The following is a 16,441-nucleotide window of genomic DNA, read 5'->3' as shown; positions in this document are numbered from 1 at the left end:
GGAACGACACAGCTGGGCATTGCTGGGATTAATCATTTCATTTTGTTCTTTTGAAAAATGAGTCAGGATTTCATTTTCCGTCAATTGAAGTTGTTAACTGCATTCATTATTCACACTCTTTCATATAGACAGGTGTGCTGGAAGAGCAATAAAACAGGTTTTAACCTACACAGACCTCTGCTTTGGATAACACTTGAAAGGTTAAATGACGATTATTGCCACCATCACTCGTGGTTTTCACTTCTCAGTTCTGCTTGTCACACAGAATTCTATGTTTTAGGAACACATTGTTAGAATATAGCATCGATCAGAGAGTTGTGAGGTCCGTCGATCAGCAGAGAGTGAAGAGGGAAGCATTCCTCCTGCGATATGAAGGACTGACTGGGAGTCAGAGCAGCCACAGAAAAAGGAAGACATACTGTATAAATTATTCACCTTCTACATTACATTAATTACAACTTCATAATACGTGGAACATTTAGATTTGGTCACTCACTGTAAGCACAGTTTTGCTTGTTGGTTCTAGTACAGCCTGGGACCCATTCAGGGGCAAATCAGGGAGGAATAAAGATAAAATAATCATAAAATCGGCATCAGGTAACATGAAACTATCCCGGAACAGGCAGATTTACTGATTTAAAAATAAACGTGTGTGTGTGTTGTGTTCTATGTCCACAATAGAGAGTGTCTGACTGACTTATCCTAATGTTGGAATCAAACTCACAGAAAAAGGAAGGGCTGATGAGAGACTGTGTGGACATAATGACTTTTAATAGAGCTGACTCTCCACCACGCTGCTCTGACGCAGCAGTAGCTTCACCCAGCGCAGCGGACACCGATATAATCTCATGATTATTAACTGCTGTCTGGCACACTGTAATTCCTCCTTTTCACCAGTCAAACACACATTTTCCTGCTGCTGGATCAAGACTACATTCACTTAAAGCTGCAGCTCTCAAGCTTCAAAGGCGTCGGATGATTTCCTAATTATCGTGGATCTTGATTTAGTAAATTTTATGTATTTATTTATTCATTAAAACACGAAAGTGAGTACATTGAGACTAATGAAGAATTTGTCCTTGATAAAAAAGCAGAAAGACGGTTTAAGACATTTAGATGAAGCGTGGGAAAAACAGTCTTCACACAAGCATCAAAACCTCAAACTGAGAAACAAAGGGTGGGATTCAGCCGAACTGCTGCAGGTCTGGGATTACTAACAGCTGAAGCAACACTGTGACTGTGACACGACCTCCAACGAAACGAGAACCGTATCAACAGTCTGAACTTCATGGCACCAAAATATGGATTTCTGTAAGAAAAAAAAAAGAATAGATTGTAACAGCAGACCAGAAAAGTAGAGACTAACAAATAATCTGGAGCATTTAATATACAGCTAAAATGATGTTACAGTTATCACCCCTAAAACTGCACGTTTAGTTAGAACAAACAGAGTAATAAAAACAATACTGTAAGAAATGGTGGCAGAATTAATCCTTTCTTTACGACTATAAATACCCCTGGAAAATAATTAACCTTTCAAACCGTCAGAGGTTCTAATTATTATTTAGTAGCAGGAGTAGATGTCTCTAGAACAGATCTTATGGGTCTCCTACAGATCTATAGCTGCTGTAACGCTCTGACAGATGCCCCCTCAATCAGCCTGCTGTCCTGCCAGAGAAATCACCTGAAGGCTGACGGACTGCTCTGTCTCATCCTCATTTATTCTTCCAGTGGAGACGATGTTCAGATTTTAATGAAAGAGACTTTATGTCACTCATTCAAAGGAATCTTGATCAGTGTGAGTTACAGAAATGCTTCCATGGTCTCACAGAGACGCGGCTCTCCATAGCATAAAGGATATTAGTGTGAAAACCACAATGGATGGGAATTGAAATGAGATTGCCGACAGAACTTGATTTAAATGTAATTTGCATCTCTGGAAGGAGTTTTTAAAGGAAGCAACCTGTGACTCCCCCAAAGGAAAAAGAAGCTTTTCCAGTCAATGAACCACTGAAATCTTTCTGTGATAGAAAAAGAAAATAGCTCCGAGTCATTCAGCCACAGCTCCTCATCATCTCATCTGCATCTGTTTTTCCCAAAAACATTTTCAGTTCAGAGAGCTCAAACTCAGGGATTCATGATATTTCACTAATGTGTCATTATTTACAACAGACTGGCTGAACTGCAGATGATATGTTTCCATATCACCACATTCCACATGTTTAGATATCCAGACACTTCCTGAATCAGACCTCGTCTCCAGTGAATCATACTTTAAACTTCCAACGTTACAGGACAAAAATCAGAAGCCAAAATAAGAAATATCGACCAATAACAACGAAACCACCGAACTCCTCCTCCTCGCAGACGTGTGATTATCAGGATGAGTAAAGTTCGGTTGGACTGGGTCAGAATGCGCTGTGAGGTCTGTGTGTGGCAGAGGATGAACCTCTGGTGTGTGTGTGTGTGTGTGTGTTTGTGTTGGCCTGTGCATCATGGCGGTGTGTTACTCACACACAGCTGCAGCTGGCGGCTCTAAACCCCGCAGAAAACTCTCAATATTATTGATTCCAAAAAAGGATTAGGATCATTTCTAAATTCTCACAATTTCATTTAATTAAGTTCTTTTAACGAGAGAATATTCCTGGTTTGAGTCTATCTGACCGTCATCCTGTGATTTTTAAATAACCTGACTGTCTGAACTGTCCACAGCAGATCGCTCAAGTCCGACAAACTGCAGGAAACTCTCTCAGCCTCACGGTGATTCGCCTGAAGAGACTGACGGAACTCACAGCTCAGCAGCGAGCCCATTCCACCAGAACAACCGCTTCTCTCAGCCACTCAGGGACACAGAGAGCATTCTGGGAAATGACAGGAACTTCAGACAGTTCATTTGTTTTGATCTGGGTCACCATTAAAAACATGTAACATCTGTATTTTGTGTACAGCTGAGGAAAAAACCAGACATCAGTGTTTCCTCGAACTGTAAAAGCTTCAGCTTTTAGTAACGATGTAAAAGTAATACGTTTAGTGAAGTAATGCAGACAAACTAAAACGCCAGGCCGTGATCGATTCTGCGCTTTACTGAGATCTGTGATAGCTTTTACTTTTAAAGTGAAAGCCTGAGTAGTCCCGTCAATAAAGAGGATTTATTGCTTATTGATCAGGGAGGAGGAGGTTGAAGCTGTGCAGCCGTTTCTTCCTGCAGTCCAAAAACAGGCAGGACGACTCTGAACAGGTGTGAATATCTCTGGATGGACAGGTAAAACGTACAGCAGATGATCTGGAATTAATAAAGTCTTTGGGTCCTTATTTCCGGGGCGTGAGGCAAACAGGCGGAGTCAGTTTGGTGCGTTCTGATCACAGTAAGACAGTTCAAATCACATGTGTGAACGTCCAACATGCACAAACGCGTTCAGATAACGCCACGAGCCGCATTTATATTCCCTGACCTGATTAGTTTGATCAAAATGAGCGTTCTAATTCAAAGGAGTGTGAAAATGATAATGAACCCACGTCGGACGCCGGCGTCGAGGCTCTTTGTTCCCTTGGAGTGGTCTCACACTAATGAATCACTCCTTCAGGCCTCACGCTGTCACACTCTGACGCACACACTTTCACAGTCACTTCACCAAAATGAATAATGAATAAGTTTGGGTGTGCGGTCCAGTTTGTGTTGAGTCGCGCTGATGGTGGTTTCTGGGTGAAAAGTGGACACCCAGCTGGAAAGTGACCTTTCTCACTCAAAAGGACCAGGCAGGTGGGAGGAACGAGCCTTTCAACATAATATATGTTTTCTCTTTTCACACATTTTTGAGGTAAAAGTCAGCTCTTCCACTCTGCTGGACAGCTGAAGTCTTTATAACCGGTGGACATCACATGATCAATGTCATAACAACACTTGAATATAAAGAAATGTCACTCAGGTCTACAGAGAAAGTGCCAGAAAGCTGAGAGAAACAGAAATACTATGAGATGATTAACAAAGTCCTGAAGCAGTGGAGTTTGGGAGACGATTCCAGTTCAAATGCACAACAGGAAATTCATATTTAAATGTTTCACGTCAAACTTCTCCATAAATTCAAGGGACGAGGAAAAATGAATAAATGCACATTTCTAAACCAGTAAAGAAAAGATGTGATAGAAAGCTGCAGGTAGGAGGGAGAGTCAAAGGAAATACAGAAACACGCAGGATCTAAAAATCACAGCATCGATATAAAGAACGGAGGATTCCTCCAGGAGTCCGTTTAGTGGCTTCAAACCACTAAAGGTGATTTTCATTTATCATTGATGAGCTGAGACACTGCTGGATCCCAGGAGGAAAATAAAAACAGAAGAGAAGATCTTTTTAAAATACACCGTTTTCACTCCCCCAAAGGAGGGAAGGAGAGGGGGAGGGCAAGAAAGAGAGAGGTGGAGTTAGAGAGAGAGAGGTTGAGGTAGAGAGAGAGAGGTGGAGGTAAAGAGAGAGAGAGAGAGGTAGAGAGAGAGAGGTGGAGGTAGAGAGGGGATCAGCTCTCCATTCTGAGGCGATCTGGCTGCAACGAGGAGGTGAGTCTGTGCAGAGACAGAGGACACTGACAGGCTGATGTCTCTTCAAGGTACTTTTATCTTTTACTTTGTATTTTATTGTGATTAAACACACACTGAGCTGAAGTTTTGAATTTTATTCTGCATTCGGTTGAAAATAGCATTTATTCTTATTGTTTCTAATAAGATAGAGCAGTGTGTGGACTGATCCTCTCTGACCAGGCTTTAGTGTGTGAATATTAGATAAGCTCCTCCAGACGTCCTGTGGCAGCTGCAGCTCTGATATGGAGCTCAGGTAATTTGGTGTTGTTAGTTTGTCTTGAACGGTGAAATGTTTTTTTCTTTTTGAAACTGAGAGAAAATGCCTGAGAATCTGTCCTCAGCGTGAATTGATGCCTCGTTGATCCCCCTCCCCTCCAGCCCTCCACATCTGAGCAGAAAAGCCACCTGGGTTTTGTCACTCTGTAATATTTGTGGCTTCTCGTTCTTCTTCAACCACAACAAGTGCTGTGAAGCCCCCAGCGGTGTGTGTGTGTGTGTGTGTGGTGTGTGTGTGTGTGTTCAGCAGGAAGAGTCCGCTGTGCAGATGTTGGAGCTCAGGTTAATCACGCTGCTCGGTTTGGTTTGAGGCGATGCTCACGTGGATTTGTGGCTGCTGCTGAGATGAGAGAAGAGAGGGATGAGACATGAGGATAAATACATCCAAACACACTGAGGAGGAAACAGCAGCAGCTGCTGATAGCACTGATTGACTGAGAGCTTTGAAGGTGTTGGATAACGAGGCTGCTGAGATGTGTCATCGAGATGCTTCCTCCGTTTTCACCACGTCATTCACGCCGCTGTGTGAAATCCCGTTGATGTGTCCTGCTCTCCAGATATGGACGGTGAGAAGTGTGTGAACGCCGCCGCCCCGGCCGCCGCCCCCCACCACGGCCTCTCCGTCCCGTCCTTCAGCGGCTTCGACCTGCTGCTCAACCTGCGGCCCCTGTTCCTGCCGCTGTACTCGGCGGTGGTGCTGGTGGCGTGCTCCGGGAACCTGCTGCTGCTCGTCCTCATCTGGCGCAACAAGCGCAGACACAACACCACCAACTTCCTGATCGGGAACCTGGCGCTGGTGGACCTGGTCATGTGCGTCTTCTGCGTCCCCGCCACGGCGTCCTACGCCTTCGACCGGCGCGGCTGGGTGTTCGGGCGCCACATGTGCCACTTCGTGAGCGTCATGCAGAGCGCGGCCGTGTACGCCGCCGTGCTGTCGCTCACGGCCATCGCGGTGGACCGCTACGTGGTGGTGGCCTACCCCATCCGGCGCCGGGCGGGCTGGCAGTTCTGCTGGGGCCTGGTGGTGCTGATCTGGCTCTTCTCGCTGGCGCTGTCCGCCCCCACGGCGCTGCACACCCTGCACCTGGACCTGCGGGCCGCCGGCGTGCAGGTCCAGGTGTGCGAGGAGTTCTGGGACGGCCAGGAGCGCGGCCGCCTGGTCTACTCCTGCTTCATCCTGCTCTTCTCCTACTTCGTGCCGCTGGCCGCCGTCTCCATCTCCTACTGCGCCATCTCCTACCGGCTGCGGCAGAGGACGGCGCGCCCGGAGGTCCGCTACGCCCAGGCGGCCTGGAGCCGGCGCCGCAGGAAGACCTTCTGCCTGCTGCTGGTGTCCGTGCTCTGCTTCGCCTTCTCCTGGCTGCCTCTGCAGGTGCTGACCCATCAGCCCCACACTGCCATCAGCACACCGCACCCCCTCCACAACCCGCGCTCAAAACGCAACCAAGTGCTGTCATTTTCCCTGGAAGCTTTACAGCTGAGTGCTTTAAGAAGCGAGATAAAATCTAATAAAGCCACATTAGGAGCTATAAAGAGGCTCTAATTTAAAGCCATTAGTGTGAAATGAAGAACATTCAGAGGAGTGAAGACAGAATGAGCATCACTTTATAAACACAGCCTCTCATCCACTGCTCATTAATGCACTTTAATTCTGTGGGGATGGATTCAATTTACATTTCTTAGTCTAAATCATAGCAGACTGCTGCAGAGGAGGCGTGCACACACACACACACACACACACACACACACACACACACACATCCAGTTTTATCTTTTGCACATTAGCAGAACAGTCGCTAATTTGTTTTCCAGGCACAACATAATTTACAGCCCTTTACTGGGAAACAAAAGAGGAAGACATCAAAAAGAGAATAATGTGAAAACTTTATTCAGATAAAGGCAAAACAATAAGTAAAAAACACCTGAGAAGGTGACAGTGTTTAAAGTCCACATTTAAAAGGAATGATTGCTTCAGCAGGAGGTTTGTTCCACAGGGAGCTGAAAGCTGCTTCAGCTCCTTTCTTCTGACTCTTTGAACACTTTAGGAAACGTTTCAACAAGTTTCTCTGAATGTTGTTCGGTCAGAAATCCTTTAATTCTTGTAATATGAGATGTTTTCAGTCAGCTATCATCTTAGACCATCTAAAATGGTTATAGAGTTTTAAATATCAAGTCTAATCCAATGAATTCAGTTTTTGGGAAATCAAAGATTTGAAACAAAAAACTTGCTGCCGTCTTGAATGACCTTTGACCTGTGTGTGTGGGAATCTCCCTGTTTGACTGAGTTCAGAAGGATTTCTCCAGCTACTCATGAACACACCAGCTTCAGTCAATAAATCAGAATTTTAGGATCAAGCCTGAATTTCAGGAATGAGCAAAATCCTTCTGCTTTAGTTTGAGAAAAGACTTTGAACCTAATCTCAGCCTCGTTTCCATGACAATGATTTAGAGTGAAAATACTAAACTTCTGTTGCTTTTTGGGGATTCGTTCCATGACAGCAGTGAAACTTTGTTTTAAACAAAAACACAAAACAGATACGTTTTCACTTGTAACAAGACGTCTCCCTGTTAAAAGTCTTTTTAAGATCAAATATTACCCTAAAACTACAAGATTGACCCTCCAGCACTTTCTTATCTGCTGTCTACACATTTCCATTTACACAGGATGATCAAATATCTGAATATGCCTGATTATGTCCACTTTTCCTTTCATATCCAAGATCACAAAGTAGTCAAAATGTCAACTTGGAATTTTTTTTCCAGCTGGGGATTTATTTAAGTCTACAGTCACTTTGTACAAAATACTATGCTCTGTTGTTGCTTCTGAATAAAGTTCAGTAAACTTATCAAAGCGGGTCATATACAGAATACCAAAGCAGCATTATTAAAGGTCTGAGCTCCTCCCTGAGTGAAACGAAGAGCCTTGAATGACACGAGGTCCCCTCTGCAGGTGGTGAACCTGATCCGGGACCTGGACACCGACTTCTCCATCCTGGGGAAGAACTACGTCAACATCATCCAGGTGTCCAGCCACCTCCTGGCCATGAGCTCCGCCTGCTACAACCCCTTCATTTACGCCTCCCTGCACAAGAAGTTCCTGTCCTGCGTCTGCCGCCACTTCCCGTCCCGGAGGAGGCGGAAGGGGAAGGACAGGGGTCAGGGGTCGAGCGTCCTGACCGTGTCTCACCGTCTGCCCCGCCTGCACACGTCCACCACGCTGGCGGACCTGCCTGCGGCCGTCACCCACAGCTTCAGCCACGGGAACTACGCCTGACTCTCTGTTCGGACCGACATTGTTCGAAGATATTAAATGTCGCTGCAGGTTTAATCTCGTCTGGGTCTCCATCCAGATAAGATGGAGCCGTGAGGCTTTCGCCCAGCAGCCGGAGGCACAAAGCAGCTGTAATATTATCAGTTTGCTCTTGAAAATATCAGTCGTGGGAGTATTGTTTTATATTTCAGCAAACCTGGGCATTTATCTGTGTCCTGCTCTGTTAGTCATCATCTAAACCTTGTAAATAATTATATTCCTCTTTATTATTGTACTTTCTTCATGTAAAAATAACTTTTTCTATGCTAAATGTGTTTTTTTTGTCATCCCTCCCATGGTACATTAAGTTAATTGTGTGTATATGATGTTACATGTGGGTGTTCCGTTGAATTTTCCTCAATAAAGCAGTTTATCCTTTGTCTCCGATACGCAGTCTGAACGGGGATAAAACGGGATCATGAAGCGGGACCTTCACCATCAATGAATGCTGTAATTACACCCTCAGGCTTGAATGACTGAGCCTCTTCACACCTTCATCTGCAGCTGCGACATTTGACGAGCAACACGCAGAAATGCCAGTCCTCCGCTGGTTACAAGGAAAAATACAACAGAATGAGTCTGGTTACATGGTGTTTTGAATTCAATGTATTTGTTCTGAATTGAGTAATTTAGAAATATATTAATGTTCGTGTTTTCATGGAAAAAACTAAGAATTAAATCCTCTCTCCCTGTGAAGCGTTCTGATTGGACGGGGCGGCCGTGACGTAATGACGTATCCTGGAAGTAAACAGAGTTTTTCTCTCTTTCTTTCTCGATTAACTTTGATGCTGCAGCTTTGAGAATGTCCGTGTTGTTAAGTGACCGTTCATTATATTTAATTCTTCTAAAACTGCCGTTGAGTAAATCGTCTCCATAGGAGTTGAAACGCGGAGAGCGGGCCGCCATCTTGGAAAATTGCGTCATCAGACGGAGCATGCGCAGAATGAGCAGAATGAAGTCGCGCCTAATTAGATATATTCTGCTTCCAAAGGAGAATAAACCCGCTGGTCTATTTGGATTTAAACTTTACTTTTAATAAAGTTTTAAGGCGTTTTCATGGTCATTATAGGGCAGAATTAGGCTTTATTCTGATTTATACAGGAATAAAAAGCCCCATGTAAACACACCAAATGAAATAAACAGAGACAAAACATTTTCCAGCCTCTCTAAACATCTAAATGACAGAAATATCAGTGAAGACAGTAGAAGAAAAGTGTGAAACAAGGAATTGAAAAAGAACAAGTTTGAAAACTTAAATATGTCTGTAACAACCAATAAAAGTAATACCTGCTAATAAAGTAATCATTTATGGCTTTTTAAATGTAATAACTTGTCAATAGTGTAATAAGATATTCCATTCATTATTGGAATACTATTTTGTTAATATTCAATTAGTGAATCAACACTGAAATATTTTATAAATGTAATCAGAGTGAAATAAGGCTAGGTTCAGCTCAGAGGTGTTTAACTGACGGCTCTTCAGTCTCTGAGCAGTGGCTCCATGAAGCTTTGTTAGAATAATGCTTGATAATCATTTTAGCTTATTTTGCATTGTATTGACACATCAGAGTCCTTTTCAAAAGGTCCTTTGTCTCTGGGCTATGAAGAGTTTAAAAAAGCATATTTATGAAATAAAAAAGGAGGAAAATTAGAGGGGGAAAAATTCTCTAAATATAAAAAAGTGACAAACTCCATGAATCTTTCTCGCTGTGTTGGTCACAGTCCTGCCCGCTCCGTGTAGAGCTTTTCTCTGCAGCAGCTCCTGCTGCTTTATTCCACAGCGCCGCTCACTCCTCCAGTCTGCGACCTTTCTCTTCGCAGCCTGACGCTGCTTTGTGCAGGAAGAAGCAATTAGACAATTAGCAGCAGGAGAGTGGAGTCAGAAAACCCTGCAGCCGGAGCCAACCACACCCCAAACACACCACACACCCAGCACTCCCTGATCTCTGCTGCTTCATCAGACCACACTTTAAAGTTTAGGATCTATTAAAGGAACAAAACAAACATCTGAAGTCAACTGATTTGAGTCCAGGAGCCACTTACAGGCTGATTAGGTCTTCGGTGGGGTCAGACAGGAGAGACAATAATAACCTGGCAGATGAAAAGGCTCAGTTTGGCAGCATATTTCTGATGTTGAAAGTGAACCTCACCATGTGGAGGGTTTAACAGCTGCCGACGAGGAGTCCGCTTCATTCTCAGTACAGAAACATTCACCTGCAGCTCGACTGAAGAAAGACCGTTTTCTCTTAAAGGCGTTGAAGTAGGTGGCCTGCTGGGTAAAATCACCTCTGTATGTTCTCACCTCGCCGGCCAGTCTTTCACCTGCTGTGATTCCTCTTATTTCAAAGATGGCAGACTTTAAATAAAAACCCGTGGTGTGAAAGAGAGACCAATACGTGTCTGAATTCATCAGGAATACTTAGGTTTTAGTTTTCTACAACATCAACCAATCTCATTTTAATGACCACTGAATTTAATCCAGTCAACAGTTAATTAATGATATTTACCATGTTAGTGGGCTCAGTTGCCACTTCACACTGTGTGAAATTAAAAAGCCTTTTCAAATCCTACTTTCTGAAGCCAGAGGCCTCCATTGCAGCCTGTTTCTAAAAGGGCTTTCTCCTGGAGCCACTTAGACCCTCCAGAACACTCTTTAAAAGCCTTTTCACAAAGCACAAGAAGATATTTTAAGGCCTGATGTGGAGGAGAAACCCCATCCTGCTGCTGTTTACTCCAGCAGATAAAGAGAAGACCGATCACGTGTTGGAGAGACGGAGGAGCGTGACGATCCAGCTCCTGACGTTCATCCGCCGTCCTGCTCATCAGACGACGTTCATCACCCCTCTAACAGACTGGAGAAAAAGCTCAATGCTGTTTCTCCATATAAGATTTATTAAATGTAGATTTTAGACAATGTTGACAGCTTCACCATTCTGCTCCAATGAGACTCTCTCTTCAGGTTTCATCACTCTCACATTGCTCCCTGCATGCTTGATTGAATAAAAGTAACCAGAAAAGAAGAGAGTTAAAAGGAAACTAATCAAAGCTGCAGTGTCAAACTCATTTCAGGACATTTGAATTGAGAACAACCAGTGAAAATACACAGTAACATTAAAATAGCAGCAGTTCCTAAGCTGACTGCTGTTTGAGTGCAAAGAGACTTGAAAATTCAAGAGGCTGAGGTTTTTTTTTTCTTTTCTTTTCTTTTGTAAATAAAATAGATGGAGTAGAACCTGAAATCCAACACTGGAGGGAGAACATATATTTATACACTCAATACTTCTTTGAAGCATAACAAAAAACACGAATTTAATCACAGCTTGTTGACAGAGGATAGAGGACTTCTGTTCACCCTGACGTCAATAAAAGTGACATATAGTCCATGTGTCTATACAGCTCTTTTTATTCCTCTATAAATCCGAATAAAGCCTAATTCTGCTCAAAAACGACCATGAAAATGCTTGAAAACTTTATTCGGAATTAAGTTTAAATCCAAAGACCGGCAAGTTTATTCTCCTTTGGAAGCAGAATTATATGCTAATTTGGCGCGACTTCACTGAGGTCGTTCTGCGCATGCTCAGTCGTGATGACGCAATTAAGATGGCGACCTGCGTCCGTGTTTCTACTCGTACGGAGACGATTTATTTAATGGCAGTTTTAGAAGAGTTTGATATAATAAAACGAGCGGATCGACGAGTGCTTAACAACGAGGATATTTTCAAAGCTGCAGCGTCAAAGTTAATCGAGAAAGAAAGACGAGAAAAACGCTGTTTACCTCCGGGAGACGTCATTACGTCACATCCGCCCCCCGTCCAATCAGAACGCTTCGCAGACCCTGGCATGAGAGAGGATTTACTCATTTATTTTCCCTATGAAAACAGACGTTCATGAATATAATTCTGAATGACTTAATTCAGAATAAACCGTTTCTGAATTAAAAACACCCTGTCACTGTTGAGAAATTAAAATTAAATTTATTCTTTTCACACTTTTTTCTTTAACTTTCTTTGAAACTGTCAGAGGCTGCCTGGAGCTTCGGGTGGACCAGCTGGTGAGACCTTAGGCTGCAGGTTTCTAAATTTAAACTATGAAGGTTTTTCTTTGATGCGGTGCAGAGTTTGCAAAAATGTCTTTATTTCCACAAAACCAAACAATCACGACAGAAAATGACAGTTATGTCAACACAGACCCAATTTTAAAGATATTTTATGTCCTGAAAGGCTAGTTTGACAGCAAGTACTGTTAGAGAGAACAGTGGTCAGCACTGCCACCCCATGAGAAGGTCCTTGGTTCAAATCCGGCCTGTGTTGAACATGCATGTTTTTCCACAGACTTTGGGCCTAAAGTTTCCCTCGGTGTTGGCTGATTGGCTCCTGCTCCCTGCAGCCCACTGGATGACAGAAGATGGATGTGGACCGCAGTGTTTCACCGTCCAGTTATTTTCTGTGCAGTGTGTTTTTGATTGCTGACTTCAGCAGACATGATGGATCTCATTCATTCACACATGATCTGCTGAGAAGAAACGTGCTCAGAGTGAGAAACGCCGACGGCGCCGACTGGGTCTGATGTGTGCTGCATGCTGTCTGGAAACATCCCGACAGCGTGCAGCAGCCTCCACAGCTCAGAGAAAACCTGCCGGACCGCTCTGAAGTGAGGAAAACAATTTAGAGGCTTTCACTTTCAACGGCGTGCTGCTTATTTCTGTCAAGGCTCCCGCGGAGTCACAGCTGTATGTGGAGGGAGCACTGTAGGGAGAGCCTCATGAAAAACCCTGGATAATTACTCAGCTGAGTTTGGATGGAGCAGATCAGACACAGCTTGTTTTCTGGCCTTTCACAGGGATTTCACAAGGAAAATGCAAAATGACAAACATCTGAAAGCTTTTCCTTTTGCCTCTTTAAAACAGATAAATCAATAATTCCATGTCTACAAATGTTCTCTTATTTGGCAACATGAAAGTAAAACTTCTATCTAAAATGGCAAAACAACATTTCACACTGAAGCTGTCAGATTATGTGCAAGAAGATATTTATGTTTAATATTTAGGTCATGAAATATCAAACGTGAGAGAATGTTCAACAGGCTAAACCAATTTAAAACTAATCAAAGGTTGAGCACAATAAACTGTGCACCAGAAATTCACAACTCCCTGCTGGCAAAGCCTGAAAAAGAAACTACCGTGGCTGTTTCATGACAGACATGAAACATCAAGCAGGATTTATCTTGACTGATGCATTTATTGCTAAGATTGCCTCTTTTTCTTGAGGAGAGGACAAACTCAAAGAGTTAATATTGGGACCTCACTCTCCGGTTTGGCCCTCGTCTGCATCCCTGGACTGTTGGGGCTCTTCCTTACTCGCTTCTCCATGAAAAGGTAAGACGTTTTATGGACTCGTTCTGTCCAGCTGCAGTTTACAGGCATAAAAACAGAAGAAGACAAACCCGATCCTCTCTTTCTGCTGGTATTTTCTCTGAGACTCAGCCTCGTTCCAGTCCGTCTGTATTTTCAGCTCCTCACTCACGGCCGGGGTCGCAGAAATTCAAATCTCTGCATTTGAATCAAACAGCGTGCACTTTTGCAGGCAAATGAATCACAAGTCATTCAAACATCAACATCAAGAGGATGCAGGATAAACTGTGGTTTATATTTGATGAAGTTATTATTACAATGAAATAATGCCTCACAGTCCAGAACTGAAATTACTACTAAACATAGAGAGAGAAACCAAATCAAATTTCTTCTTCATACAGATAAATTGTTCAGATATAATCATTAACTTTTCTGTTTACTTTAGCAAAAATATGAGTGAAGAATGTTCACTTGAATTGTGCTCATTGATAAGATATTTATCAATACAGCTTGCTTTAATGTATTTCCATGTTTTTCCTTCAAAACACCGTGAACCGTGTTGTGTCTGAATGTTACTCCATAATTAACTGACCTTGTCTCACCTGTAACAGAGCTGGATGTGATAAATATGCTCTGGATGGACCGCTGGCTCATGGGCGGCTTTCAGCAGAAGAGGTCAGAAATCAAATGAGATTTTATCCAGAAACTATATATATTTATGTATACCTGGTCTCCTAGCAGGAGTGAGACAGAAGGATTTCAGTTGTGTTTTGATCTGCTCTCTCATTCAGAGCCAAAACCAGTCAATTAAAAAGAAGAAAAGAAAAGAACTGGCAGCATTTAACGGAGTCTGTTTGTTCACTTAAGTTGGCAGCCAAATGATGACGTATTCCGAAGAAAAAACTTTGAAACGCTCCTCATGTTTAGGTTCCGAACCTGTCAGGATAAATGGCAGTGAGGATGGAGCCGTTCCCCACAGCGGAGCACCAGGAACATGAGTTACACCCAGACACTCACAGACAACCACAAACCGCTTAAACCGTAACTCAACACTTTTTCTCTCCTGCCCAGACCTCTCCAGATGTGGAGCTGGAGGTCCAGATGTGGAGCTGGAGGTCCAGATGTGGAGCTGGAGGTCCAGATGTGGAGCTGGAGGTCCAGATGTGGAGCTGGAGGTCCAGATGTGGAGCTGGAGGTCCAGATGTGGAGCTGGAGGTCCAGATGTGCAGCTGGAGGTCCAGATGTGGAGCTGGAGGTCCAGATGTGGAGCTGGAGGTCCAGATGTGCAGCTGGAGCTGCTCTGGGAGACAGACAGACATTTCCAGGCCTGCTGCTTCTTCCTCCACACAGGGGTTGAGGACTCTCAGTGTAAACCTGTGCTGTGATTTGTAAATAGGTTTGAACATCGACATGTGAAAACACCGGTGTAATATTGTTAAAATAAAGCAGCCACTGGCAGCAGATAGTCTGTGATCAGGTCACCTGAAAGCAGGTTCTGATGCTCCTCCTTGTTGAGTGTGTGATACCACTTACGTCCAGTAGAGGGCAATGCTTTAGAATTAGATTTCTGATTTATTTACAAAAACTAAATTGTTTACTTTTAAGTGACTGAATTTCTGTCCCCATAACATGATACAATTGGCAGAAATGTGACAGTAAAATAAATGTGTGTCACCAAACCGCCCAGCTGAGTTATCCAGTAGTTCTGGTAACGTGAATAAAGCCTGCAGCAGGTAGAGACGACACAGACTGCGTTGTTTGTGTTTCACCTTTATGGAAGCTCGGCTATAATTAAGTGCAAAGCTGCTAAATTTACATCTTAACTTCATTACTCAACCAGACAGAACGTTTTCACTCAGAATGACAATTTTGTCAGTATAGAAGTTCCATATTTCAGTGTTTATTTCATGCATTTCCAAACTTTTTTAACTTTGTTTAAAGACCAGTCATGTCCTGCATTATGTGTTAAACAGCCTGGAAAAACAGTCCGTTTCTTCAGTTTGTCAGTTGTGACATATAAAAAAAAGCCTTATTTTGAGAGACTTTAGGAAGACATGTTTTCTACTCCAGGTGTTTTTTGTAAGTTCTCCAGTAAATGGCTTAAAGCTGATCCAAGTCAAAATGTGTTTCTCATGATGAGTTTTACAACAGTTAAAGCCTTGTTTGTATCAGTGTGACTGTCTGTGGCACGAAATGGGAACAAACCAGCATTTCCCTGCTGTTTAGACAATTATCTGATTAATTGAACCGTTTATTAGAAGCTTCAAAAGGCTTTTCAAATGTAGACTTTCAGTATTTTTATCCAACTCATTGAAACAGCTCCTATTTGATTTGTGTGTTTCTTGCCCAGTGAGGCTTTATGACCGTTTGTTTCATAAGTTCAGACATAAAACTTTGTTAACCCAAAGACTCCACACATGCAGATCTAAAGGTTTGGACGCACAAGCTGAGTCACTTTTTGCTAAAAGTAATAAAATGATGAGAACTCATCACAGTCCCAGACCGTGGTTCAGTACAGTAACTTTCACACAGTTTAATGAGATGTGAGGATCTGTGGGAGTGACGACTAACTTCGGCCAAAACTTCAACTAACTACCAATCAATTGATCTGTTGTTGCCACGGTAACTCCATAGCTTTAGTCCTGAAAACAGATTCAGACACGTGGCTCACAGCTGGACATGTCAGCAGCAAGGTCTGAAAATCATGAGTTAGAAAAGACCCAAGATAGAATGGTTTCACTGTGAAGAGGTTTTTACTGACTTCAATCAGTTTACACACACACACACACACACACACACACACACACACACACACACACACACACACACACACACACACACACAGTTGATTGAGCGTTCTTCTCCCACACATGCTTGCTGTTCCAGATGCAAATGATCGAAGCACTCAGTCATTTAAAAGCTGCAGAGCTGGA

The 16,441-nt window shown here is 43.2% G+C and overlaps 1 protein-coding gene across 1 annotated transcript; it reads left to right on the top strand.

Annotated features, from left to right (window-relative positions):
- The first annotated feature begins 5,407 nt into the window (after positions 1–5,407).
- On the top strand, positions 5,408–8,122 carry prlh2r (prolactin releasing hormone 2 receptor). Its single transcript, XM_030117437.1, has 2 exons — positions 5,408–6,220; positions 7,799–8,122. The coding sequence occupies exons 1-2, from the start codon at positions 5,408–5,410 to the stop codon at positions 8,120–8,122; spliced, it is 1,137 nt and encodes a 378-aa protein (XP_029973297.1).
- Positions 8,123–16,441: the final 8,319 nt, after the last annotated feature.

Source organism: Salarias fasciatus, chromosome 19, assembly GCF_902148845.1.
Source record: "Salarias fasciatus chromosome 19, fSalaFa1.1, whole genome shotgun sequence".
NCBI lineage: Eukaryota > Metazoa > Chordata > Actinopteri > Blenniiformes > Blenniidae > Salarias > Salarias fasciatus.
Note: the sequence above shows the minus strand (reverse complement) of the source record. Positions and strands in the feature narration are given on the sequence as shown.

Coding starts and splice junctions, on each gene's coding strand:
- prlh2r (XM_030117437.1), top strand. CDS start 5,408: ATGGACGGTGAGAAGTGTGTGAACGCCGCCGCCCCGGCCGCCGCCCCC. Junction 6,221..7,798: donor TCTCCTGGCTGCCTCTGCAG/GTGCTGACCCAT, acceptor TCCCCTCTGCAG/GTGGTGAACCTGATCCGGGA.